Below are 26,926 nucleotides of genomic sequence, written 5' to 3' on the forward strand. Positions count from 1 at the left end.
GAAGGACAAGACCCCTCTGGATCAGCTCTAGAATTACAGTCCAAGATAAATGTTGAGATTTCCAAAACTTTAGGATCTGTTACAGATGTTTACTCTCTACTTTAACCTGAATGCCAAACTTCATTTGTGTTTCTAGTTCTGATCTCAGGGGTAAATCCCAGGATGACTTCAGGCCCTGGACTCACTCCTGTCATTAGGGTTAGGACTTGGTTAGCAACATGCCCACACATAACCTTCAGAGCCTTGTCATTAGGGTCCTCTTAGACTCCCGAGATGTTTACGCTGTTAATTGGTCACATTTATTTCCAAAACCTTTGAGGCTAGGAATCTTATCAGCAGCTGAAAGAGCTTCAAGGAGAAATCTGTTTTGCATTATATTTTTCCTTGTGGATTTGCTTATGACTGTACATAAATATTTATCCGAACTCTTTCAACAAACCCTAAATCATCAGCGATCCCTCTGCAAAGGACCGTTTTAGAAGATTTGTGTATGTCAAGAATGTCGGCAATCTCTTTATAGTACCAGATTCCAGGGACTAGGGGCCCTTTGCAAATATTTGGAACTGTTGAGAGCTTTTCAACATGTCTTTTACTTTCCGGTTTCTGTGTGTCTCTTCATGCTAATCCTTCTGGAGGGGATTAGCCTGCCTGGACTTTCTTACCTGCTGATGCTTCCCCTTCAAAGTCCCCATCCTGTGGCCCCCTCCTCCAGGGCAGAGTGCAGATGAAAGCAGAAGAGTGTTCCAGACAGGAAGGAGGATGTGTAGTGACTACTCTGGGGACAGTGAAGGGTCTAGCAGAAGAAAACCAAGAGTGAGTGGGAGTGAGGTGAAGAAATAAAACTATTATGGCAAAGGCAGATGTGGGCCTGGGTTTGGGAGACTTCCTTACTGAGCAACAGTGGCAACAAACTGGGCATCCTCTATGGACCTATGACCTATGATTTGTCATAGGTCATAGGCACCTATACACACACCAAACATTTGGCTCAGATATGGCAGATAGACATTTTGGTTGTTGTTCATAAAATGTTTTTAAGTTTTTGACTAGTTTCTAACATACAGAATTAGAAAATTTTCATGAAAAATAAACAACTAGATTTCTGTTAGTGTTTTAGAAAATGGAGCATCTTCCAGTGGTCATGTGTTGGAGCAGGTGCAGTACTGTCTTTTCTACTTCCCTGGCTACTGGGCTGGCATCTGCATAGAAACGCAGCCCTCTGAGTGCTGGGGCTTTAGCCAGTTAGGGGAGACAATTCAGACTATTGACTCCAGAGCTAGACTGTTTCTGTTCAGATCTGTGTCTAGCTGTGCCCATGACCTTAGACAAGTATGTTTTTAAATAATTTCACCTACCCAATATGGCTGATGTACTAACAATCATGATAGACATTTAAGATTACCCAGAATGCCGTGGGTTAAAGTGTTAGCTGTTATCTCTCTATTCAAGGAGAGACAGTGAGCACCAGAGATGACACTGGCATTTCTGCTTCACTCACAGAACCTAGGACTTAGGCAGTTTTGTCCATAACAGGCATTAAGTAGTTGATGAATGACTGTTTTCATGCTTCCTGGTTCTCTAAGGTTTGACTTCAGTGTGCTAATTAGCTTTTCATAGAGCAAGAGCTGGTGTTCTTCAAAAGTCATCAATACTGATGACTTAAGGAGGTGCCATTAAAATCATGCCACTTCTCAGAGACCCACCATGCAACCTAAAAAACAAACACACATTTGGAAAGATATTTACATAGGGGTGGGTGGTTTGTTTTAGCCGTTCAGTTGTTAGCAGGCAGATGTCTGTTGATTCATTTCTCAAGTTCAAGTCAGTCTCTAGAGATTGGGACATAGAAACTTCAGCAGAGAAGAAGTCGAAGTGTATATTTGACAGGATTGGGGGGGGGCTTTCTGATCTGATCCCCACACCTCCCTGCCATAAAGTCAAGGCTTTGTACTTAGTACCTCACCCAAGATGGACTGTTTTCTAAGAACCAGTTTTCAATGTTCTGATCCACTTTATATATGTTATATAGATCCACTTTATATAAGTCCCAATCCCATCCCACCCAGGCCTTTATGTGGAGTCTGGTGGATGGGGAGCTTTTATGGTTAATCTGCCACAAAGTGTTTTCTATCAGCAGAGTTGCTCTGCAAAGTTGGACTCTTTGTCTCCCCAGAAAAATTGCATTTCAATAAAGTCACATTCAATTCTATGTGGATAAAAAGCATCTAAAGCTGCTCTTGCTTTATATGAAAAGACTTCACTATTTCTCAAGAAATCTGTCTCTCCAACACATGCTCTCTCTCTCTCTTTCCCCCTCCCCCTTTTCATCCTTCCTTTCTCCTGGTACAATTAGCACCTACATCTCTAAAGTCATAGTCCTACACTAAAAGCCAATAGCAAAGATGACTGAAAGTGTTTGGTTCTGCCTGCTTCTCAACTCCTCTCTGCAGTCCATGAGGGTCCAAACTCTGGCAGTCCAGAGCTTGGCTCTTTTGTCGCCTTAAGACCCTCACCATATGCAGCCTGGGGATGGAGCTCCACCAAACACGGCAGGTCCATTTTGAAGAATTTAAGACTAGATACCCAAGTATGAGCTGTTACAAGAAATAACATTTTTCCCTTCATATAAAAATGATCTTTGTGTGTAAGTGTCCCACCATGTATTAACTGTGCACATTTCCTGACTTTAATTCCTTTTCTTTTTTGAGTTAGAAGGAAATAAGTATCAGTGTTTAGTCCCAAACTCCTTTTGTGACTCACAGCAGCTGAGTCTTAACCTGTGAGAACACAGATCTGTCAAGATAGTTTGCACCAGTATTGTCCCAAGCAAGTACTGGCCATGAGAGCTGTTGGAGGCAGTGATCTCTGCATCTTAGTAACTGCTCAGGCTTGTCCCTTTCCTCAGAACCAACAGAGTGGCCTGGGTTTGTTCCTTTCATGTGAATGGGGAAGAGAGAGGTGGAGAACTTTGGAGAAACAGAGATTTGTGTGAGTGCCATGATTGGGAAATTAGATAATAAACAGCCCCCGACAGAAGAATTCTAGTGGCCAAGATCAACACAATCTAGATGTGGGCAGGAGTAGCTTTCCTGCCTGCCCCTCCCCAGAGAGCCCTTTGTGTCAACAAGCACAGCCAGCCTCCTGGCTGCCTCCCAGGCCTCAGAGAGGGGCTATCAGTTTTGTTTGCTTTGCAAATATCTTAATGGGAAGTGGTTCAACACCACCTATGGGTTAATCTGAGGACTTCTGCCTGGCAGCTGTTGGCTCTGAGAACCACATGGCCACTCTCCAGTGGAGGGAGCCGAGCTGGCGGTCACTAATCCGTGCCAGGTTGAGGTATCTTCTTTGCCTACTGGATTTACAAACTGGCAGGAAGTACCTTGTTGCCTTTTATTTTTAGTTTCTTCCTCCTGGGAGGGCGAGGCTGCTCTTGTCGGAGCCAACTGCACCTTCTCTTGAAGGCAGGGTAGTTGAAGTTATTCTCACCATCAGAAAGCACCTTCTTTTCCCTAAACTCATGCTTGCAGAATCTGAGGTTTATATTAAATGGGTGATGTTGGAGGTGGTATTTTGGGAAGATCTAGTGGCTGCACAAAGGGAGGATGCAGAGAGCCCCCAGGGATGTGTCTTCATCTGGGATCTGAAGAACTAGAAAGCTGCTGGGCAGCAGTAGAATCTCACTCTGCTGTCCTATCAGTTCTATCAGTATGGCTTTTGTGCATCAAGAGGGGCCAAACATGCTTTCCAGAGTGACATAACTAAGTCTGGCCTCCCAAGATCTGTGGCTTCTGACAGTGACACAGACCATTTCCTTCTCTGTGCTTCCCTTGCTGGGTTCCGGACAGGGTGGGATGGTTCCCGAGAGGGGTAGAGAAGTTCGTGGAGTCATACTGATTTGGAGACAGCTTCCAGATGCTGCGTCTGTAAACACACAGAAAGGTCAGTTCACTCTGTGGGTGAGCTGCCTGTTGGGATCATGCACTTCCGCTTGCAAAGTTTTGTTCTTTTCTGGGGTTTTCACACACACTTGAGGGGTCGCTGCAGACAATGGAATCCCAGAGGCCACTCCCACAACCTTCTGACAGTAAAAACTTCCTGAACCCACTCATTTGCTCAGGGCCTCAGTTTTCCCATACTTGTATGTAGAAGCAATTGGCATGACAGCTTCCTCCTCAAGTCATGAAAAGTAAATCAGATAACACACACTGTGTACATGTGTGTATGTATGTATATGTGTGTGTGCTTGTGTGCCTATGTGTATGTGTGTGTGCACACATGTGTGTATGTGTGTATCTGTGTTTGTGCATGTATGTGTGTGTGCATGCGCGTGTGTGTATGTGTATGTGCATGTGTGTATGTATGTGCATGTGTGTATCTGTGTGTGCACATGTGTGTCTTTACATGTGTGTGACTGTATGTGTATTTGTGTGTATGTATGCATATATACACATATATTCATATATTCATATACAAACACACATACACATGCACACACACACACACACACACACACACACACACACACAGAGCCTCGTCTGACACATGAAGCCACTCATGCCTAAGAATAACAGTAGTTTGTATTACCTTGGCAACATAATTCTTCCTGTATGGAATTCTTGATAGTATACTTCAGTCTTGGTACTCCAGGTCCTTTAATATTAAGCCAGTGCTAAATTTAGGACAGTTTGAACATCAAGGTAAAGAATGATGAAAAAAAAAAAAAGAATAAAACCCATTGAGTAAAAAGAATCCCCAAATCCACATTAATAGGACAGAAATGGGGGAGAGGGTGGAAGGAAATTCCTCTTGGCAATTAAAATGTGAAATAATAAATGTAGATTTGGTGATTGAAAATCGACATTTTTTTAAGTATGGAAACCATCTCTGCTCTAGGCAAGCATCATGAAAGGCTGCCTAAAACAGAAGGTGAGAAACTAGGGAATAACAAGCTATTTTCGTAATATCAGAATAAATCCCCACAAGAAAGTTGCAGAAGGACACAGAGGAACCTTGCAGAAGCCACTGTGACCAAATGACAGCATCACAGTGATTGAACCACCAGACCGCATGCGCCCCTCAGAACAGCGTCTTGTCTGTGGATCTCCTGCCAAATGAGCATGACCTGGATTTAATCCTGAGGAGACAGCAGACAGACCCCAACAGAGGAGTCTGTTGGAAGATAGTTGGCCAGTGGGCTACAAAACAAAACAGAGAGGAAGTCTGAGGATCACTCCCAGCTGGAAGGAGACATAAGCGAACGTGACCCCTGGCCCAGGGCTTTTTCTACTGCGAAGTTGCCTCTGGCATATTTGGCGAAATCAGAACACTGTGAAGTGGGTCATAGAGTCTTGCTACTAATCTTAATTTTCCGATTTTAGTCATTGCACTCTGGTAAGAGAACACCCTTCCTTTTGAGAAACGGATACTTCAGTATTTGGGAGATAAAGGAGTGTCAGATTTCTCCAGGGTTCAGAGAAGGTCCCTGCGTTTGTGTGTCAGTGCTCCTGTCCACTGCGAAAGACAAAGATGAAGCAATAGGTGTGCTGCAATGATCAGATGGTCCTGCATCTCTTGTAGAAATTTGAAACTCAGTCAATAAAAAAAGTTACAATGAAAGCCCAAGTCAGTTCCCCAGCCTTCTCCCTAACTCACCAGCCTTTTAACATACCAGCCTCCTAACTCACCAGCCTCCTAACTCACCAGCCTCCTAACTCACTCACCAGCCTCGTTCTCTTCAGATTCATAGTTCTTTCCATCACCATGGCTGAGCTTCAGTAGGATACCTATCTAGTGCCATCAGTTTGGGTTTTTGGTTTTGGGGGTTTTGTTTTGTTTTGTTTGGGGTGGGGGTTGGTTGGTTTGGTTGGTTTTTAGACAGAATCTTTCTATATAGCCCTGACTAGTCTAGAACTAGTACTACTTTCCTAGTAGACCAGGAAAGCCTCAGACTCACAGAGATCTGTTTGCCTCTGCCTTCTAAGTGCTGGGATGAAAGACATGTGCCACCATGCGTGGTGCTAATTCAGTTTTAAAGGAGCTAACACTATGGCTCCACAGGGGTCATCCCATAAGTCACTTCAAGACCCTACCACCTCCATGCTGGGTGAGGAGACCTGTGGCTGTAGTCCCAGCTACTCAAGGGGTGAGTGGAGCCGGGGATGTCTCCTGTGCCTAGGAGTTCAAGACCGGACTGAACAACCACGTGAAAGTCCTTCAGAAGACAAAACCTACTCAAAGGAAAAGCAGAGGTGACACAAAAGAAGCCGCTTGGAGGCCTTGTCATTGCCTCCTTTTGACATTCATTAAGATCCCCAATGTAATGGTGGGACACTAGTCCAGTAACAAAACAGTACTGGGGACAAAGAGTGCAGGCAGGCTCTGTGGTAGCCAGATCTGGTTTCCATCTGGTTCTGACCTGTACTGTTTACCCAGATAGCCCAGTTCCCTCCCCCTGATCTATGAATTGGGGGGCCTGAATCATCAGCTGGAGTGTGAGAATGGATGAGGCAACCAAGTCCTCGGTTCTCCCAGCACCAAGGAAGCCGCTTCTGCTGCTTCTGCTGCACTGCAGCTTCTGCTGCTTCTGCTGCTTCTGCTGCTTCTGCTGCACTGCAGCTTCTTCTGTTTCTGCTGCTTCTGCTGCACTGCTGCGTTCTTCGGTGATGTCACCCCAGCCCTCTCCTGAACTCCAATGCTGTGTGAAGACTTGCTCTGTTGTCCTGCCAGGCTGTGGCCCGCAGACAGTGCTGCATAAACTTTTGGGTCGCAGAGCCCTTTGTCCCTGCTCCCGTGCCAGTCCTTTTCTCCCCTGGAGGATGGGATGCTAATGGTTCAAGACAGCTTTCTGAGTGGCTGTCAGTGGGGTACTACATGTCCAATAAGGAGCCATTTTCATCAGAAGGAAGAAAACCCTTCTGCTCCCACCTTAGACTCTTACAGCGGCAGCTGTCTGCAATAAAGTAGTGCAGACCAGGGAGGAAAGAAAAGAAAGGAGAATACAAGAGCTAGCAAATCAACACGGTAGGCGGCTCCCAGCTGGAGAAAAGCAATGGGGTGAATGAATATGACTATCCTTAAAAGCCTGGTAGTGTTCAGAAAATTAATGGTACTGACTTAAAGCAGTGGTATATGAAACATTTATTAGCTCCCGGAGACCTTAGATAAATTAGTCCTTGAGCCGTGTTCTAAAACAGAAATCTAAGTCTATTTTAGAGCAATTGCATATCCACATATTTAAGTAGAATTTGCATAACCAACTCCTTCGGTAGCAATGCTGACTTGAGAGGGATGTGAGATGTGCGTTTCAATATTTTTATAAAAAGTTCTGAGTATCCAAAACAAATGAGAAAAATAAAACCAGAAGGCAAGCTGTGAGGTACAACCCTACCTCGTCCCCATTGCCCAAATACACCTTGTTAAGGTTCTTTCTTTTCTAGTCTGCCCTTTGTGGTCCCATGATGTCATATATTTTAGCTCACAATGGTATTTTCCTCTTTGTAAATGTAAGAAAAATATCGAGGTACCCATTTCTAACAAAAGTATGTGAAGATTAAAAAGACTGATAACATCTAGTATTGGAGAAGCAATAGGAAAAGGGACCTTTCATACATCTGTGTCTAGATGCTAAGTTTTGTTACTTTTTAGGGGAGAAACTGATGATGTAATGTAAACCCTTAGAGTAGAAAAGGGATTTTCTCACCCTTAGGCCCAGCAACTTCACACTAAACATTTATCCCAGGGAACTAAATGAATTAGAACTTAGAGCCATGTCCATTGAGTATTTAATGGTCCTTTATTCATAATGTGGGAGATGGGCACAATTTAATTATTTAAAAATATGTGATTACTCAATTTGTTTGTGTTAATCACTCAATGCAACACTGTACAGCAATAAATATGATGGTGTAAGAAGTGTGGGCACAATTTGAGTATTTAAAACAAATTATATAGTCACTTATGCTAATCACTCAATGGAACATTATACAACCATAAATGTGATGGTATTATATAGTTATAATATATAAATGTATGCTCCAAATTATAAAAAGAAGCCTAAAATACTCATATGTCCTTGAAAAAAAGTCACTAGTTTTTAAAATATATATTAAATGAGTAGAGATGTGTCTGAAAAGATATACATCAGGATGCTAATTTTAGCTAGATATGAAGATTACACTCACCTGTATCAGCTTCTCTCTTGGTACATGCATATGAAAGGGTACCAAAGGAATGTGCACCACTTTTCATCATGAAAGTAATCGTGATCAGAAAAGGGGAGAAATTGGAAATATTTTGCTGCTAGGTCTTTTAGTCATTTATTTTGGTGAGGAAGGAAGACATTGATACATGTTCACTTCATTGATAGATTAGCAATTGTAAAGATTCGGATACCTGGAGATTCATAACCTGCCCCTCAGCTAACAAATAATGCCAGAACTGGTAGATTCTCCAGTTAGAAAAGCTGAAAGTTCCCAAGGCAAGGGGATTCTGGTAATAGTCACTCTGCTCATTGACAAGCTCCTAAAAGAGGAAGGGTTTACCTTGGCTTTCCAATCAGAAGATGCAGTCCATCACAGCAGATATGCAATGGACCAGAGACTGGGCGGCTGGCACCCAGCAGGCTTTTTCCTTTTTAGTCTTTGCTTATTTGGTTTGGAACCTATGGGGTGGTGTCTCCCACATTCAGGGCAAGTCTTCTTCCCTCAGCTAATCATCTTTGGAAAAGTTCCCCCAAGCACACACCCATTAATGAGGTACCTCCTTAATGTCCTAGGCTAATCTAATTAAATTGACCATGGAAGTTAACCAGGTCATGTTACCTACTAACCTTTGTGCTTCTCCCTTGATCAGACTCCCAGATGGTTTCCTCTGCAGGTGAGGCACAGACCCTCAGTTCATCTGAATGTGAACCAGGCAAATCATCTACAGAGCCATGTTTTCATGGTCTATGTATTCAATATAGAATAGGAATGGGGGCCTGCAGCTCCACCAAGAGAGGAAAAGGCAGAGAGGTTGGAAGTGAAGACTGAAAAACTTCTCAGGATTGCTTACTCTGGAGCCACAGTCAGATGGGCATGAGAGGTGAGAGCATTCATAAGCAGCACATATGACTCCAACCTGAGATTTCACTGGGCCTTAGCAGGCACCTACTGGTGCTGGTAATGGCAGTAATGAGTGAAAAAGTAAAATGTGCTACACACATTAGCTTTTTAATTTTTGTGATGAAAGATTCATTAATGCACGCACTTAGATTCTTGTGAACTTAATGCAATAGTCTGTCCTTTAAAGAACATTTTAACGCCTTCTACTCTGTGTGTTCAAAGCTAAAGAGTGTGCAAGGTGAAAATAGGCAACAACACCTGAAGCAGATCAGGGACGAGTCGGGGCAGTGCTGGGAATGCTGGAGTGCCCTCTGCGTTATACCCTCAACCCTTGGAGAGTGCTTTATTCCTTATTAGAACTAAGTAATAGAGCTGGAGAGACGGCTAAGTGGGTAAGAGAGCTTGCTATACAAGAACGAAGAGCTAAGTTCAGACGCCAGTGCTCACATAATAAGCCAGGCATGACTAGGCATGCCTGTGATTCCAGTACTCTGGGGGCCAGAGACATGAGGGTCACTGGGGCTTCCTTGCTGTCTGCCTGGCTACGAGTTCAGTGTCCCAGAGGAATAAGGGGGAGGAAGGTACAGCAGGGAAACTGACATCTTCCCCTGGCCTCTGTGCACGCACATTTACCTCTCTAGTTGGCGGTGTGAACCCTGGGAGAGCAGGGCCTAAAGAGGAGTCAGACTAAAGTCTTGTGCAACAGTCAACTTTATTCAGAGCATCTAACAATTTATACTCTTGGGGTTAAGAAGTGTCACCTGAGTAAAGTGTACAATCACAAGGACAACACATGTGGCAAAAGTATTTTTTTTCCGTAGAGGCACATGAATAACAACAGCTAAAGTAAACTCACTCCTGTCTGCCACACCTAGGAGGAGCACACAAACACAGTCTGAGAACAAGTTTCAAAGAAACTGAGGTCACAAGACTCTTGTTTTCTTGGAGATTTCTTACAAGCTCTCAGAATTCCCACAGGACCCTATTCTTGAACAATGTTCTGACACACCCACACAGGTACATACACCTCTGCATATGCCACACCTACAGAATACACACACACACACACACACACACACAGAGAGAGAGAGAGAGAGAGAGAGAGAGAGAGAGAGAGAGAGAGAGAACACAAGAAGCCTTGAGAGGCTCTATACACCTAGCTCTAATTCACATGAGAATTGCCAGTCTCAAGTCAGCACAGGGTCTTCAACAAAGGACGAAGTCCCCTGATATCACCTCTTACATATCTTTATTTACCTTTGTGACTTGTATTGGAACCACTTCCAATCTCTTCCTTCTTCTGGTATACCCTCCATAAAAAAAAAACAAAAAAAAAACAAAAAAACCAAAAAACCCCCAGCTGTATGGTGTGTGTGTGTGTGTGTGTGTCTGTCTGTCTGTCTGTCTGTCTGTCTGTCTGTCTGAAACCTGTGTTCTTCAAGGGCCACAGAGACTATCACATCCTGCTTGGAACACCTTGTCTGCAGGGTTGTTCAATAACAGCTCCTTGGCTGCAGGAACTGGATCTCTTACTAAAAGACTGTTTCGTTTTGTGTCATCAAACGAACAGGGGCAGTTTGCTAGCGTTGTTGAGTAACCTTCTTTCCAGGGCTCCGGGAATGTGAGAAACAAGCTTGACAGAAATGACTCCTACGAGTCACTAAGAAGCTAAGGAAACCCAACCTGTGATAAAGCGGCTACAACCTGCCCTGCTTTGGAACTAGCCTATGCTTTCAAGTGTGGAGCACTAATTTGTGTCTTAATTTGTTTAGGCATCAAAAAAGCTGTAATTGATACAAGATAAGATGTAACTTTAATCAAAGTGAATAAGAAGTACACAAAGGCGGTTCAAATGAAGCTTAGGAAACAGAGACTCAACAGGCAGCTGCTGTGTCTCCACGTTCATCTTAAAAAAGACAGTGACAGAGGCTAACCCTGTTACAGAAAAGGCCAGCTGCCAGACAGTGCAAAGATGAGCCTCCAAGATTGCCTTCCTAACCTTTAGTCTCCAGACTATAGTGACCAGCTAGTGAGGGAACAAATAGAGTCCAATTTGCTGCCCCTTGCAAAAATCACACCCCGGTCAGTGTCCTGCTTTTCAAATATGATTCCATACTGTTTGGCTACAGTAACTCCATTACCCCCTTTCCATTATTCCTCAGTGAACTGACAAATTGAATTTCAGAGCCTGTGAAGTTGAGGCTGAGACCCTAGCGCACAGTGACTTCCCACTGTGTTACCAGTACAGCATGACAGAGCCAGCTGGCTTCATAATCTTCGCTGCAGAAGAAAGATGCCGGGCACTCTGAGCAGAGAGCCAACCTCTATACTGCCTCTCATCTGTCACAGGAGAGAACTAGACACCAGCCTCTTTGGGGTTGTTTTTCCTTATTCCAAGGCAGATTCCCAGAAGAAGGGGTTTTTGGTGGTAGCTGGGGTTTTATGCACCAGCTGCATCAGGCAGCTGAGCCTGGAGGCATCTGCAGGAGATACTAGCCATGTTTCTGAGAGGCCCAAGTGCCCTGAATATGTGTGCTGAAGGATAGAGCTTCACTGATCTGTGAATGCTCACAGAGATTGAAGACTGGTTTTGTGTGTGTGTGTGTGTGTGTGTGTGTGTGTGTGTGTGTTTTGTTTTGTTTGGGTGCAGATCCACAAGGCAGTGCCACGTAGCTGGGGAGATGGCTAAGTGGATAAAGGGCTTCCTGTGCAAATGTGATGAAGGATTCCAATCTCTAGAACTCACGCAAACCTCAGGCAGGCAGGCCTGATGGTTCTGTAACCCTAGGTAGTGTTCACAAGGCAGAGAGAGACAGGGGAGCCATGAGCAAATAGACTGGCTGGACTCATCAAATTAGCTGGCTCCGGGTGAGTGCAAGTGAGAGAGCTTGGTTCAGTAAATACAGTGAAGAATGGTCAAGAAAGACACCAACTGTGAACCACTGGCCTCCACACACACTCGCCCACACCCTTGTGAACATGCAAACACCTGTACACAGAGAAGAGAAACAAAAATCATACTTTTAAAATGAATAACCTCTTGTTAGTTATCTAACAGTCAACCTTTTCTAGTTTTTTCGAGAATGTCCTTGGTACAAGTTTGTCCAAGCTAGGATCCAATCTAATGTGTCTTATCACAGCAATAGAGAGGTAAGACGTGTTCACAAACACATATACACACATACATACACATAAAAAATGAAAGAAACAAGCTACTGAAAAATTGACATGGTGGAGTCAAAGCATTGAAATTTCCAAAGGAAATTAGCCTGTTCTGTTCATTTGTATTTCTTAGTTAGTTAACTTGTGTGTGTGTGTACTTGTTCATGTGTGTGTGCCCGTGTGCACACGTGTAGAGAGGCCAGAAATTAACCTTTCCTTTAACCTCTTCTCCATCTTTTTAAAAGAAAGGTTTATTTATTTATCCAGTGTGTCTTTACTTGTAAATATGGATGTACACCACAGAGGCCAGAAGAGGATGTCAAACCCTTTGGAATTAGAGTTAGACATATTTGTGAGCCACCATGTGGGTGCTGGGAATTGAAACCAGGTCCTCTGGAAAAGAAGCAAGTGCTCTGAATGACTGAGCCATGTCTCCAGCCCATTCCACCTTGTGATTTGAGGCAGAGTCTCTCATTGAACTGGGAGCTCACTACCAATTCACCTGGCCAGCAAGCTCCATGGAATCCTCCAGCCTCGTCCTTTCTAGCACAGAGATTAACAGGTCCACACTTACATCCACACCTGGGTCAAGCTCAGGACTTACTGCTTGAATAGAAAACGCTTTACTAACCAAGCTATTGTGCAGGCCTGACTTGCCCCATTCTTTGAAAGAGCAATGTGGTGACCAGGAAGATGGCTCAGTGGATAAAGCCCTTTCTATGCAAGCATGAGGACTGGAGTTTGGATTTCCACACATAAATGCACATGTGTGGTGGCCACTTGTATAGCAATCAGAAGGAAGAGACCGGGAATACCCAGGCAGTCTGGCTAGCTAGGCTATCCAAAATTGGCAGCCTCTAGGTTTAGTGAGAGACCCTGCCTCAATATATAAGGTGAAAGGCAATTGAGAGAGATACCCAAAGTCACACACACATGCACACAAGTGTATATCACACACAGACACATACATACACACACATACACACACACACACACACACACATACACACACACAAACACAGACACACACCAAATGCAGATGTGAAAAAAGGAGATACACTTTGGAATTTTTTCTTAATAGTGTTTCTCTTATTGTTACAATGTTATTACACAACACATGGGCACTGGGTCAGGTGATAATGTCTTGGGAAGAGTAATCTTGCTTTCTCCCTCTCAGAATTTCATTGTTCATATTAGAATCTCTGGGAAGATTCTAAACTGCTTAACGATGTTCAGTCAAGTACTTTCCACTGTATCTCTCTGGGGACAGTACTTCCTCCCATGCTCCTCCCTTTTCAAGTCAAGAAACAGTGTAAACATTGCATTAAGTGCCTTAGAGTCTTCCAGAGGCTTGAAGGTGGGAAAGTCCATTGATCAGCTGGCCCCAGGGAGCCTCAGGAAACAACTGCACTGGTCTCTGGCTTCTGAAAGGCCCTGTGAGTTAGACAAGTACTCAGGACAGATTTCCATGCTGGGGCAGAAAAGGTTAGGAAGCAGAGGCAGGGCAGGAATCCCAGGGCCACACCCTCTTCCTAGATTTTCCCTGGAGCTCATGAGCACTTTGAAGGAACGTAGAGGATGCACACACAACCTTAAGTGTCCCACAGTCATCCGGATTAATTTGGACTAGACAAGAATGAGTCTTGTATCCAGTACCTAGAGGGCATTGAGGGCACACGGGGCCCAGAGGGAGAGCAGAGGACTTGGAGCCAGAAGAACATGGGTCAATAGTGTCTGGGAAGTGCTGGGTATTCGCCGGGGTACCTGGGGAAAACCCTTCCCCTTCTGAACCTTGTTTCCTCCTCAGCTCCAGGCTAGGCACAATGGAAGTGCTTAGCTCAGAAGGTTGTGAAGATCTTGTTAGATATTCAAGACCATTTTTAAAATCAGAATTCAAATAGAAATGCTAGCTAATTTAAACGTACTGTTAAGGATATTTTTTCTGACCTGTGTGACCTAACATTTCAGGATTTACCAACGTGTCTAACAATTACTAAATACTTACTGTGCCCCAGGCACTGAGGTGGGTGCTGATAAAGAATTCGGAAGGCAGCCACTCTCAACCTTTACCTTCCATCTGGGAGACACACGTGATGCTAAGTAATGGCAGGCCCTTCTCCCCAGGCCTGATATATTTTAAATGGTTATACTATCCATAACCTCCTCTGAGATGTATTCATGGATGGTCCACAAATATTGAAATGAATGAATCCGCTTAAATGATGAATAAGACTTAAAATGTAGCACTGGGGGTAACCTTAAACCAGTTTGCCTCAATTCCTTCACTTTATAGCTGAGGAAAGCTCAGACCCAGAATACCTGAAATATACCCAGAATCACTTGTGTGTGAGTATGTGTGTGAGAGAGGGGGGGAGAGGGAGAGGGAGAGGCAGAGGGAGAGGCAGAGGCAGAGGGGGAGAGGAAGAGAGGAGGAGAGGGGGGAGAGGGAGGAGAGGGAGGAGAGGGAGAGAGGGGAGGAGAGGGAGGAGAGGGAGAGAGGGAAGGAGAGGGAGGAGAGGGAGGAGAGGGAGGGAGGGAGAGAGGGAGGGAGAAAGGGAGGTGAGAGAAAAAGGGAGAGAGGGGGGGAGGGGGAGGAGGATGGGGAGGGGAGGGGGAGGGAGAGAGGAAGAGGGAGGGAGAGAGGGAGAGGGAGAGGGAGAGGGGGAGGGGGAGGGGGAGGGGGAGGGGGATGGGGATGGGGAGGGGAGGGGGAGGAGAGGGAGAGGGAGAGGGAGAGGGAGAGGGAGGGAGAGGGAGAGGGAGAGGGAGGAGAGGGGAGAGGGGAGAGGGGAGAGGGAGGGAGAGGATCTGGCTGGCTTCCAATTTGCAGTATCCCTCTTGCCTCTTCCTCCTGAATGCAGGATTACAGTCATGTGCCTCCAAGCCTAGCTGAAGGATGCTATCTTGACCTTGCTTTGTGGTTTTGGCTACATCCAGTTGTGCCAAACTTATTTCCTATGAAAATTTAATAGTTCACTAAACGTTAATAAAGTCTTGGTCTGGTAACTTCAGACACCGTAATCAGTCCTGCCTCTGCTTTAGAGGTTCAGTGTGCACTGTGCCTGTTGAAACATCCTGTAGCAAGGAGACGCTTCTGCCGTGTTCCTCCTGTCCTTCCCTAGCGTATCTGACCACAGAGTACACTTGCACCTCTTGCATACGGAATGTGGTAAGTGAACAGAGCAGAAAGAACAGCTTTACATCAACTAGGTAAAATCTCTGGAAACCTGGCATTGGTCACAATCTCACACAACTTTAAAAGGGGCAGTTTCCAGGTCTTAAGACCTCACGTAGGCTGTGGATCTGTTGGAATACACAGAGACAATACCAGAAAGTCACATTTCTTTACATGGACAGTAAATCTTTTAAATCAGTGACTGGCACAGGATGTAACAGAAGCAGAGGGATGAGTTTGTATACATTTTTGGAGAGAAAAAACAATGTTTTGTTTTCAACAGCAATCCTATTAATTTTTATTGTAATTTTCAGACTTTTTCAAAATTATAATTTTTGTTGTTCTTTTAGGCATCCACAAGCCCAGAGTTCCCCAACAGGCTGTGATGTCACCTCAGGACATGCAGATAAGGCAGCTGGACATGCTGTTGCTGAGGTAACCTGGGACCCTTCCTTCAGTCCCATTCCAGTCCGTGGGCATTCCGGTCCAAGTCCACGGACGTGGAGCCTGTCTGTGACTGCCTGGCCCAGCCATCCAAACATGAAACTTGTGGAGATATTTTGAAGTTTTTGAGACAAAAGCCCAGCTAAAGAACCCTAGTTCAGTGGAGGGACAGGGAGGGACAGTGAAGAAAGAATCAAAAGCCTGGCAATTTGCTGCTGAGAATAAACGCGGCTGCTCCCTGAGGTGATGTGCTGAGCGCTCCACTCTGCAGCTGCTGGAGCCTCTCTCTGAGAGAGGACCTGGGGTTCGCTGGTAGCACTTTGATACCCTGCTTGAATTCAGCATGTGAAATGGAGGCGTTTCTCTGTGACTTGGAGCCCACAGCAGTCTTTGAAGTCTGATCCAATTTTTGCTGCCTCCTATTTGATGTTGAAAGGGTGAAATGAAGAAAATGTACAGTTTTTGCCAGTAACTCTGCAGAGCATATGTAAGATTTAAAAAAAAAAAAAAAAAAAAAAAAAAAGGCCTTTGGATGATGTGCTTAGAAATGGCAGATTAATACCTTCCTATAGGTTTTCTTTGTTTCTCTCTTAAGGATAAAAATTAAGTAAAGATGAGAATTAGCACATGCCTGCTTTTTTTTTTTTTTTTTTTTTTTTTTTTTTTTTTTTTTTTTTTTTTTTTCTGTCCTGCATTGTAAGTGATTGAAGAAGGGGTTGGGTGCAGAGAAAGAAGCACATGCGTGGGGCAGAATGTACTGCAGCTTGGCTCCTAACCGCCCCAGGAGAGGGCTGTCACTCAGTTCTATACAAGACCTAGGGAGCATACAAGTATCATCAATGCAAAAGTCTTTCAGTTTAATGGAAAGCATGTTCTTAAGACTACTTCCTCAGAGGATAAAAATGGCCTTTCTCTCACTGAATCTTTTGGCAGCTCTCAGTTGCTGGACCCGATGTGTCGTCTTCTCGGGTGTGTCACACTGCCTCAGCTCACCAAAGACCGAGCCCCTGTGAAGACTCTCTTAAACCTGGTAAGGAAGACATTCAGAATGCATGTACTTCGACCATTTGTATGCTGGTATATGTCCTGGTGAGTCACTGTGCAACCCTATCTAAAGTCAGGATCCAATTAGTGAGACTATGTAACGTTAACAGGAAGTCATAAAGGCTGGGAACAGTATTTATATTTAAAAGTAGCAGTTTTAAAATGGGCATGGTGGCACAATCCCAGCACTTAGGAGGTAGAGGCAGGAAGATCAGGATTTATAACCAGCCTTGGATACCCAACAAGTCTGGGGCCAGCATGGGCTACATGGAGACTCTGCCTCAAACAGCCAAATGTATGCATAAGTGATAGTAGTTACCTCCTGCTCGTGTGTTTAAATGAATATCAAGGGCCACATTCCCTTATAAAATCCTCAAATTATAAAACTGTTCCAAAAAGTTCTTCTGCTAAAGGAAAGATAAGAGATATCTAGATTATAGCAGACTCAATCCTTCTAGGTCAAAATCTCTGGTGGCAGCGAATATGAACTTGGAGAATACTTCTGCACTCTGGGTAGCAAGGCCATCCACCGAGGAAAAGATGTCTTACCACTTGTCTTTGGAACTAATGAGTTCTGGTTCGTTTTCAAAACTCCTTGGTATTCAGTATGGTAGAAGTCAGTTTCAGGCTAGAATAATTGCTTCTAGAAGATAAAATATAGAACATGATTGTAGAAAATATTTATGAACAGATATAGCCCTAGTTCAAGGGGAAAACAAATCTTGGGACTGGAGCAATGCCTCAGCAGGTAAGAACACGGGTTGCTCTTCCAGAGTTCTTGAGCTTGACCTGCTCACTGCCATCTGTAACTCCAGTTCCAAGGAGCCCGGTGACATGCTCTGACCTTCATGAGTGCTAGGCACACACATGATACACATACATGCTACAAAACGCCCATTCACTTAAGATAAAAATAATAAAATAAAAATTTAAAAACAAGAAAGAAAAAGAAAAGAAAGCTCACTACTTCAGATATGGTTGTTAGACTCAATGTCAGCTTGATCCACTTCGATGTAAGGTGTAGTTGTTTCTCAGCTCACTCCAAAATTCCTCTTTGCCCATCTTTCAATCAGTGAAGATGCAGTGTAATTTGAAGTGGAAGTGCATTTGAGTGTGTACACGAAACATACACTCTTAGAGACCAGACAGGATGTAGACACTAGAGTAGAGCCTTCCCCAGAGATAATGCACCTCATAACAGACCTTCAGACACAGTGTTTCCTCACAGACAGTGCTCAGGAGTGTGACCACGCTCTACTTTACAACACATGCAATCCCTAGGCTGTAGCAGAGTCTAGTCAGCGAAGTGCCTGGCTCACAAGCATAGGACCTAAATTTAGTCTCCAGAGCCCACATTAAAAACACCAGGCACAGCCATGGGGATCCCTAGGCTTGCTGCCTATTGTCTCGACTAAATTGGTGAGCTCCAGGTCGATAAAAAGTCTTGCTTCACAGGAAGTAGACAGCACTCTTGAGAATGACACAGAGAAGTGTCCTCTGCATTACACAAATACATCCACAAGCACACATACCCTCCATGCATTAAAAATAAACAGAATACATGAAACACCCCCCCCCAAATAAATGTTGTTGAGTAGCTAGAAGCACGGGGTTAAAGCCATACCCCTCTTTATTTACATCTGTGTAATGTTAACCGGATTATATAATATATTGGTAACTTTTCTCATCATTTCGATAAAATGGATTTACACATTTTGTTAAAAAGCCAAGTGTGGTGGTGCATGTTTTTAATCCCAGCACTTGGGAGACAGAGGCAGACAGGTCTCTGTGGGTTCAAGGTCAACCTGGTCTACAGAGAAAGTTCCAGACCAGCTATCACTATGTGGTGAAACCCTGTCAAGAAGAGAAAACAAAACATTCCTGACAGAGAGCCTCTTAAGGGACACTGTGTGTATTTGGGCTCATAGTTTAAGGTAAAATAGTCACCGGTGCTGAGAAGATATGGAGGCAGGAGTACAAGGGAAGGGGTCACAGTGAGTCACAGTCACGAAGCAAGGAGATATGAACACTGGTGCTCGGGTGCCTCCTTTCCCTCCCATTTTATTTTATTTTATTTACTTTTTTTTTCAGTCTCGGACCCCCATCCCACATAATGATGTCACACTTTTTTTGGGGTGGCTCTTTTCTCTCTAGTTAAACCTCCCTGGAAACTCCCTCAAGGACATGCCCCATCGTGCACTTTCTAATGCCTTCTGTATCTTTTAATCCAGTCTCATCAGAAATGGAAATTAAGTATCACGCACAACAGCTCTATAGCAGTATCCATGTGTGTAAACTGAGAGTGGCAACAGCTACATGCAGGAGGGCCGTGTGGGAACCAGTGGGCCAGCGAAGGGCACTGCTCACAGCCTGGCTCACAGTAAAGCGTGCTCAGGGGCTGTGGTAACTCGCCATTTCTACAGAAATACTCAAGTATGAGTGGCTGGTGGAGAAATCTAGTTCTTACTGTAAGACACCGAGTCATGGTTCAAGAACAAACACATACTGCATTACTAGCCAGTGGTATAAAAGAGACTTATCGCATTACAGTTATCTTTCTAGTCTTCAGAAACATACTCCCCAAAGTCAGACTTCCTAGGAAGTTGCAAATTTGACTTTTAGAAATGGCTCTTAGGTACTTTCTCACAGCTGTTTCTTCCTTCCCATCTAAACAGCTGGATCTTGGGTCAGTCACCATCACTTTTATTTTCTCCTTGTACTCATAAATACGGCATCTACCCCGAGTGGTTTCCCTGGCTTCTTTTTCCTCCCTCCCTTATGCACAGAAGTCTAAGATGCATTTCTAAAGTGCAGCTGGTCATACCATTCCCTTTCTCCACTCTTCATGGTTTCCCCAGCCCCTAGTGTCAACTCTTGACATATCATTGAAGGCTTCCTGTGTTCTTATGCCTGTCTCCCTTCCTGGCCCTGATGTTCACCGGTGCCTCTTTCTCCTTCTGTGGGTCAGAATTCCTGAGCTATTCTCTGCTCTCTGGACATGCCTAGTGTATTCTTTCTTACATGGCTTTGTTTGTGTTGTCCCCTCTACCCTATGCCGGAATCCTCTGTGTTCTTCATGCTCCATGATGATCTCTATTCTGTGACTCTGTACATAGTATTTCTTTCATCCTGCCTTGTGTTCTAGCTGTTTCCATGCTTGTGGCAGATTTTAAACTCTCTGGGATCACAGTTCATGGTCACTGAGGATTAAACCCTGACTTCATACTTGCCTAGGCTTCACCACTAAACCACATCCTCAACCCCCTGGCCAAGTTTCTCGTGCATCCAATGCCATGATGAAATACGGTGGAAGCAAGGATGAAAGGAAACTGCTGGAGTGAGCAAGCCATAGAAAAGACACAGATGCTAAAACACGCTGGGAGAAGCTTGAAGTCTCTCGCAATTTAGATATAAAGCTTTGCCGATGAATGCTGATGATCAATTTGACTAGATTTGGAATCACCAGGAAACATACTTCGTAATGTGTAGGAGGATATTTTCTCCTACACAAGAGGCAAGGTGCCCCTGGGAGTGGCCATCAGCAGTTTATGGGCTGGGGTTAAATAAGGAAGACAAAGAAAGCTAAGTAAGCATCAGCTCTGCTTCCTGACTGTGAATTCAGTGTGAGCAGGCATGTCACACTCCAGCCATCATGCATGGCTTTCCCACCAGACTGATGCTCAAACTGTGAGCTGCAATAAAGCCTTCCTTCCTCAAGATGCTTGTGGCAGGTATTGGTCACAAGGGGGAGAGTCATAAGTACATACTCATAAAACACGTGGTTATGGATGCAAGTGGTTTCCTTTTACTGTTGTTGCTTGTTTCTGTTTGTCTTTTATTTTGATGTTGGAGGTGGCCTCCAGCTCATAGATATCCACAAGCCTCTGCCTCCCAAGGGCTGCAATTATAGGCATTCTGCCTGGGTAAGTCTCTGTCTTTGATGGCCCATTATTTCAACCTGGTTTTGTGAAGGACAAAAAGAAAATTCTGTGACCTTTACCATTTCCAAGGCAACACCAACGCCATCAGCTTTCCTTCTGACTCAGGTGTCCTTCTGACACCACAGTTCCAGAAGAGCCCTGAGTGCTCAGTCTGGAGCTCTTGAGCAACCACCAAAACAGTCTTTAAAGTTGGGATTTGGACACAGCCCGTAGCCAAAGAGCCCAAGACTGTTTCCAACTGGTCCACATGAGCTTACACATTGCTCAGATGGATATACACAGTGCTTTTAGAAAGAGACGGGCACCCACCACTTTGTCAAATATTTAATAGAATTGACAGGGACATGTGCAAACTCAAAACTGATTCTTACTATGTAAAGCTGTATTTCTCGGGCATTTCTTCTTCTCCTTGTTTAATCATATGCTTATTTTTAAAATTCCTATTAATACTTTCTACATGCCAGAAACCTCTCCTGGGCAATTTTCAAATTGTTTTGAAAGACCTTTGTTGTTTGTTTGTTTCTAATAGATTGCTTCCTGGTTTGCAGTCTAGTAGTTTTGTGACATATAATAAAAAGAAATTTTAGAAAAACAATTATCCACTAAAAGTAACTAGGAAAGCTATCGCATTTTTGGATATTTTGCTTATGTCAAGCTGATTCCAACTTTGTCTAAATTTCTTCCTCTCAATTAGATCACTCCAAAACCCTTTATTAATCTTGTCAGGCACCAGGAATGCCAGTCATTCTGAAGCCTGAGTGTCAGTGAGTGACAGTCACATTCCTGGTCACCCAAAGCCTCATGTGCTCGAAGAGGGTTGTTTGCATTCATTTTGCAAATATAACAGAGGGCTCCAAAGCCAGTTGCTGTCTTTGCAATTAATCTTTGCTGAGTCCTCTGTCCAAAACTGGGCTCTCTAAAAGTGTCCCTGCCAAGAGTCAATGATTTCTTATGAGTCTACATTTAATAAGAAGTTTGAGGGATGAAGAGACAGAGTCCAAAAAAGTGGCCAGCTCTCCCTCCTCGCCCAGAGCTCATGGTGAAATCTGACTGTGGTGGAGGCTGGAGGGACACAGGCCTGTTGACAGTAGGTGACTGGAAGCACTGAGAGCATCTGCCAGGTCACCACTACAGAGCCCACAAAGCTCCCTGCCCTAATTAGTGTTCCATTGCTCCGAAGAAACACCATGACCAAGGCAACTCTTATTTTAAAAAATTGGGGGTTGGTTAACAGTCTCAGAGTTCATTATCATCGTAGTGGGGAGTGTTGTAGTGAGCATGGGAGAGAACAGTGGCTGAGGGCTGCATCCTGATCTGCAGGCCGAGAGAGAGAGAGGAGAGAGAGAGAGAGAGAGAGAGAGAGAGAGAGAGAGAGAGAGACATACACACACACATACACACACACACAGACAGAGACAGAGAGACAGAGACAGAAAGACACAGAGACAGAGACACAGAAGGACAAAGAGGGATAGAGACACAGGGACAGAGACAGAGAGATAGAGACACAGAAAGATACAGAGATAGAGAGACAGAAAGAGAGGGACAGAGACATAGAGGGACAGACAGGGAGAGACAGAGACACAGAAAACATAGAGATAGAGACACAGAGAATCAGGGAGAGACAGAGACAAAAAGGCAGAGACAGAGAGATAGTGAGACAGAGACACAGAGACAGAGAGAGACACAGAGACATAGATATACAGAGACAAAGAGAGAAATGGAGACAGAGATATGAAACAAAGACACAGACAGAGACTAAGCCTTGCAAGGGTTTTTAAAAACCTCAAAGCCTACCCCCAAGAGACACACTTCCTTCTCCAACAAGGCCAGATCTCCTAATCCTCATAATCCTTTCAAACAGTTCCACTCCCTGGTGATTAAGCACTCAAATATATGAGCCTATGGGGATCATTCTTATTCAAACCACCACACTCTCCATAGTCTTCCCCAATCTGGTCTTGTCCCAGCCCTGTAGGAAAGAAAGCTCATTACAAAGACTGTGACATCATTTCTGCCTAGATTGTCCCTGCCTTGGCAGTGCCACCCACGAGAGTTAGGTCGGGATGCACTTTCTGCCACTGCCAAGTCCTGGCGTTGGCCCAGGACATCAGGAGCACAGCTGCCAAGGAAGACAAGACAGTGCTGTGCACGAGCCAAGTCAAGGCCCTGAGCGTCCAGGAGTGACGCCTGTGGCAGGACTGTGAAATGAGCCTGTATGGATTTTGATTTTAGCTTCTATGGTTCTTTAGTGGTGCACGTAAACTGCCCCATTATTCTTAGCCAATTTCTTTATTTTATTTTAAACTTAACTTTAAAATCAGACATATAATAATTACATGGTAGAAATGGAGTTATCAGTCTTCATTGTAGTTCAGCTTGTTTTCTGAAATTGGCTATAATACTCTTTTCTGTGTTGTTGTTGGTGGTGGTGGTAGTGGTAGTGTGTATGTGTGTGTTTGTGTGTGTGTGTGTGTGTGTGTGTGTGTGTGTGTGTATTTGAGACAAAGACTTGCTATGTATCCTTGACTGGTATCTTAGTTACTTTCTATTGCCATGATAAAAATACCCTAACTAAGGCAACTTATATAAGAAAACATTTAATTTGGGGCTTATAGTTTTAGAAAGTTAGAGTCTGTGATCATCATGACAGGGAGCAAGTACCAGGCAGCAGGCAGGCATGATACTGGTGTCGTAACTGAGAGCTTAGATCTGATTTACAAACATGGGTAGAGAAAGAGCTAACCAGGAATGGTGTAGGCTCTTGAGATCTCAAAACCCACCTCCAATGATACACCTCTTCCAACAAGACCACACCTCTAATCCTTCCCAAACAGTCCCACCAACTCTGGGAATAAACATTCAAACATACAAGCCTGTGGGAGCCATTCTCATTCAAACCACTACAACTGACCTGAAACTTCCAGTGCAGAATAAATTGGCACCAGCCAAACTCAGAGATCTGTCTTCCTCTGCCTCTCTGGTGCTGGGACTAAAGGCATGCACTACCTTACCTGGCTGTTGTATATTAATAGATTTTGAATCTCTGTTTGTCTCCAGAACACTGAGCAGAAGAGTGAATAGTATCAATATAGCCATCCCCACTATATCCCTCCTTTGACATGTTCTAAAGGATTCCCTGTAGCTCCCTGGAGTGACATTTGATTACACTGCAGCAGCCCCTGCTTCAATCCTTGCACCATAAAAAATAATTTTGCCTCAGTGAGATTCATTTGAAAGCCAGTATTGGCACATTATTAACTAGAGTCTATGTTTCATGTCAGGGTTCATTCTGTGTATTGTGCATTCCATGGGGTTTGACAAACAGATATGGCAGCTATCCATCACATGGTATAGAGCAGTCTCACTGGGCTACAAACCTCACCCATGCCTCCATCTATTCTTTTTTCTTTCCTGGTGCTCAAGCCTCTAGAAACCACTGATTTTTCTTTTATTGTCTCCATTGTTCTAAGTCTTCCAGACTCTCATACAATGGAGCACAGTGTACATTCTTTTTATATTGGCTTCTTTTACTTAGCAATGTATACCTGAAGCTGTGTTATGTTTTTATCATGGCTCTATAGCTTGCTTGTTTTGATGGCTGCATACTATTCCATTGTATAGATGTACCACAGCCTATTTATCTGTTTACCAACTGAAAAACAACTTCATTATTTAAGGTATGGATAATTATTAATAAATCAACTAGGGACATTTGGACAAGCTTTGGTGTGGAAGTAAGGTTTTTTGACTCCCTTTGGTCAGTACTGGATTATATTACACAAGCATCTTTGCTTTGTAAGAAATTGTCAAGTTGTCTTCCAAAGTGACTACACCATGTTTTGTTTCCACAATCAATGTAGAATTTCTATGGTCTGTATATGATGCTGTCAATACCATTGATTTGATCCATTTGATCCATCTATTGATTGTGTAGTGCCATCCCCCATTGCCATTTTAATTAGCAATGTCCCGATGACCTGAGGGGCAGAACACGTTTTCATATGCTCATTTAGCATCCTACACCTTCTTACGGTGGAATCTGGTCAGCTTTGCCAACTTCCAGTTTGTGCAGCTTGTTTTCCTTTTGAATTTTAAAAGTTCCTTACATATTAGTAGACTGGCCCTACATCCAATACATAATTTCCTTATATGTTCTCCAGATCTGCTGCTTGTCTTCTGAGTCTCTTCACATTGTCTTTTCCAGTGTAATAATATTTTTAATGAGATATTCCTGCCTTGACTTGGCATAGATGGCTGTACGTAGCCATACTCAAGTACAGTGGCTGGGCAAACTAAACGTAATCCCAAATTAAATAATGGGGTTGAGGACACAGAATGATGTGACAGTGTGTCAAACATAGAAAAACTTTCCTTCCATCTCGGTACTCCCGTTTGCCGTGATAAATACCATGAGCGGAAATAACTGGAGACGGGAAGGCTTTATTTGGCTCCCAGGTCACAACCCACCATGGACGGAAGCCAAGGTAGGAACTGAAATGGAGTTCGTGGAGGAACACTGATCACCGGCTTGTGTCCCTGTCAATCCCACAGATTTGAAGAGAAAGACCACCCACCCAAATCATCATGGCCAAATTGATTAAAGCAAGCCATTAATTAAAGCAAGCTGTTTAAATTTGTGTACATGGTTGTCTCTTCCCTAGGGCGAGGCTCAGGAGATCAGCGTTGGACTTGGGAAAGATAAAAGTTTTTGTAGCTCAGGAGTAGGGGATTTCCAAGTGGGGGATTTGGCAGCCAAATAGCTATGTTCAGAAGCAGAACATAAGTGTTGCAAGTTGGTCATAACAGCCCCCCCGAAACAAAGACATGGGTGTACGCTGGTCATAATAATTTTGAAACAAAGACATGGTTACTGTTTCCTGAAACAGGCAGTACATTTCTAGTTAGGCTGCAGGTGGGACATAGCCCAATCCTTGAGAAAAAGATTTAATCATAAACAAAAATGAATCTAGTTTGTCTTTACTCTAAGACGGATTTCAATCCTAAAATGGAGGCAGGCTGTTTATTATCCCTTAGCTTGCTCAGCCTGCTTTTTTATACATCCCAGACCCACCTGCCTAGGGATGACACCACCCACAGTGGGGTGGCCCTCCCACTTCAGTTAGCAGTTTAAGAAACTGCTTCACAGGTGTTGGCAAGCTATCTTAGCAGGTAAAGGCACTTGCCAAGCAAGCCCTGATAATCTGAGTTTAAACCCCAGAACCCACACAAAGGTGGAGGGAAAGAAATTCCATAGAATTGTCCTCTGACCTCCACGCTTGCACTCTGGCACCAGCACCTCATGCAATAATAATAAAAAAATAAACTTAAAAGAATAAAGAAAATACCTCACAGACATGGCCACAAGCCAATCTGACCTGGGTAATTCTTTAGCTGAGGCAACCTCTCCCTAGGTGACTCTTTAGTTTGTGTCAGGCTGGCTGCTGAAGCAACCGTTATGACATTGAGTTCTTTTGCCATTTATGCTCTTTAAGGAATCTGGACATCTCAAAGGTGTCGCCACTAGAGAAAGTGCTTAGGAAGAGAGACCCACCAGGAAGACCCACCCCAGTTAACTGTACCACTGTGATCTGTGAGGGACAGTAATATTGAGTAACTGAACAGGCAAACAGTGAAGTCTCCAGCCACAGCCTGCTCCCTTTCTGCACTAAGAAAAGCCCCTGTGACAGGGATGAGGTTGATGTTGGTTTTTATCTTAAATTATGGGATACAAACTCCTTAACGTGGAAGTGGACGGTTCAATGGGTGGTTATCATGGAGATACCTTTTCTTGTACCACAGGAATCAGCACCTAGGGCCCAGCCATCCCTTAGCCCTTAAAGGCCCTTTCAGTAATGAGGCTCCAGATCTCCCTGTTGTAGCCGCCCAAGTATGCAGCTTAAAGCATCATGGTTTAATTGTGTAGGTTTTAAAGCTTTGTGTAGCCAAAACCACACACGTGCACTCATTGGTGGGCAGCTTTTTCTTCTATTATTCCCTTTTAACATTATATGTATTTTTAAGGCTGAGTTGTTTGTGTTTACTGCTGTATAGAACTC

At 44.0% G+C, this 26,926-nt stretch overlaps 1 protein-coding gene across 1 annotated transcript in view; it reads left to right on the top strand.

The window, feature by feature from the left end:
- The window catches only part of Myo3b (myosin IIIB), a 340,938-nt gene that overhangs the window by 235,611 nt on the left and 78,401 nt on the right, over positions 1-26,926 (top strand). Inside the window, exons 33-34 of the mRNA XM_034495370.3 lie at positions 15,789-15,873; positions 16,816-16,912. Of these exons, the coding sequence (XP_034351261.3) occupies positions 15,789-15,873; positions 16,816-16,912 (182 nt within the window). The remainder of the gene's footprint in view (positions 1-15,788; positions 15,874-16,815; positions 16,913-26,926) is intronic.

This window comes from Arvicanthis niloticus, chromosome 2, assembly GCF_011762505.2.
Source record: "Arvicanthis niloticus isolate mArvNil1 chromosome 2, mArvNil1.pat.X, whole genome shotgun sequence".
Lineage (NCBI taxonomy): Eukaryota > Metazoa > Chordata > Mammalia > Rodentia > Muridae > Arvicanthis > Arvicanthis niloticus.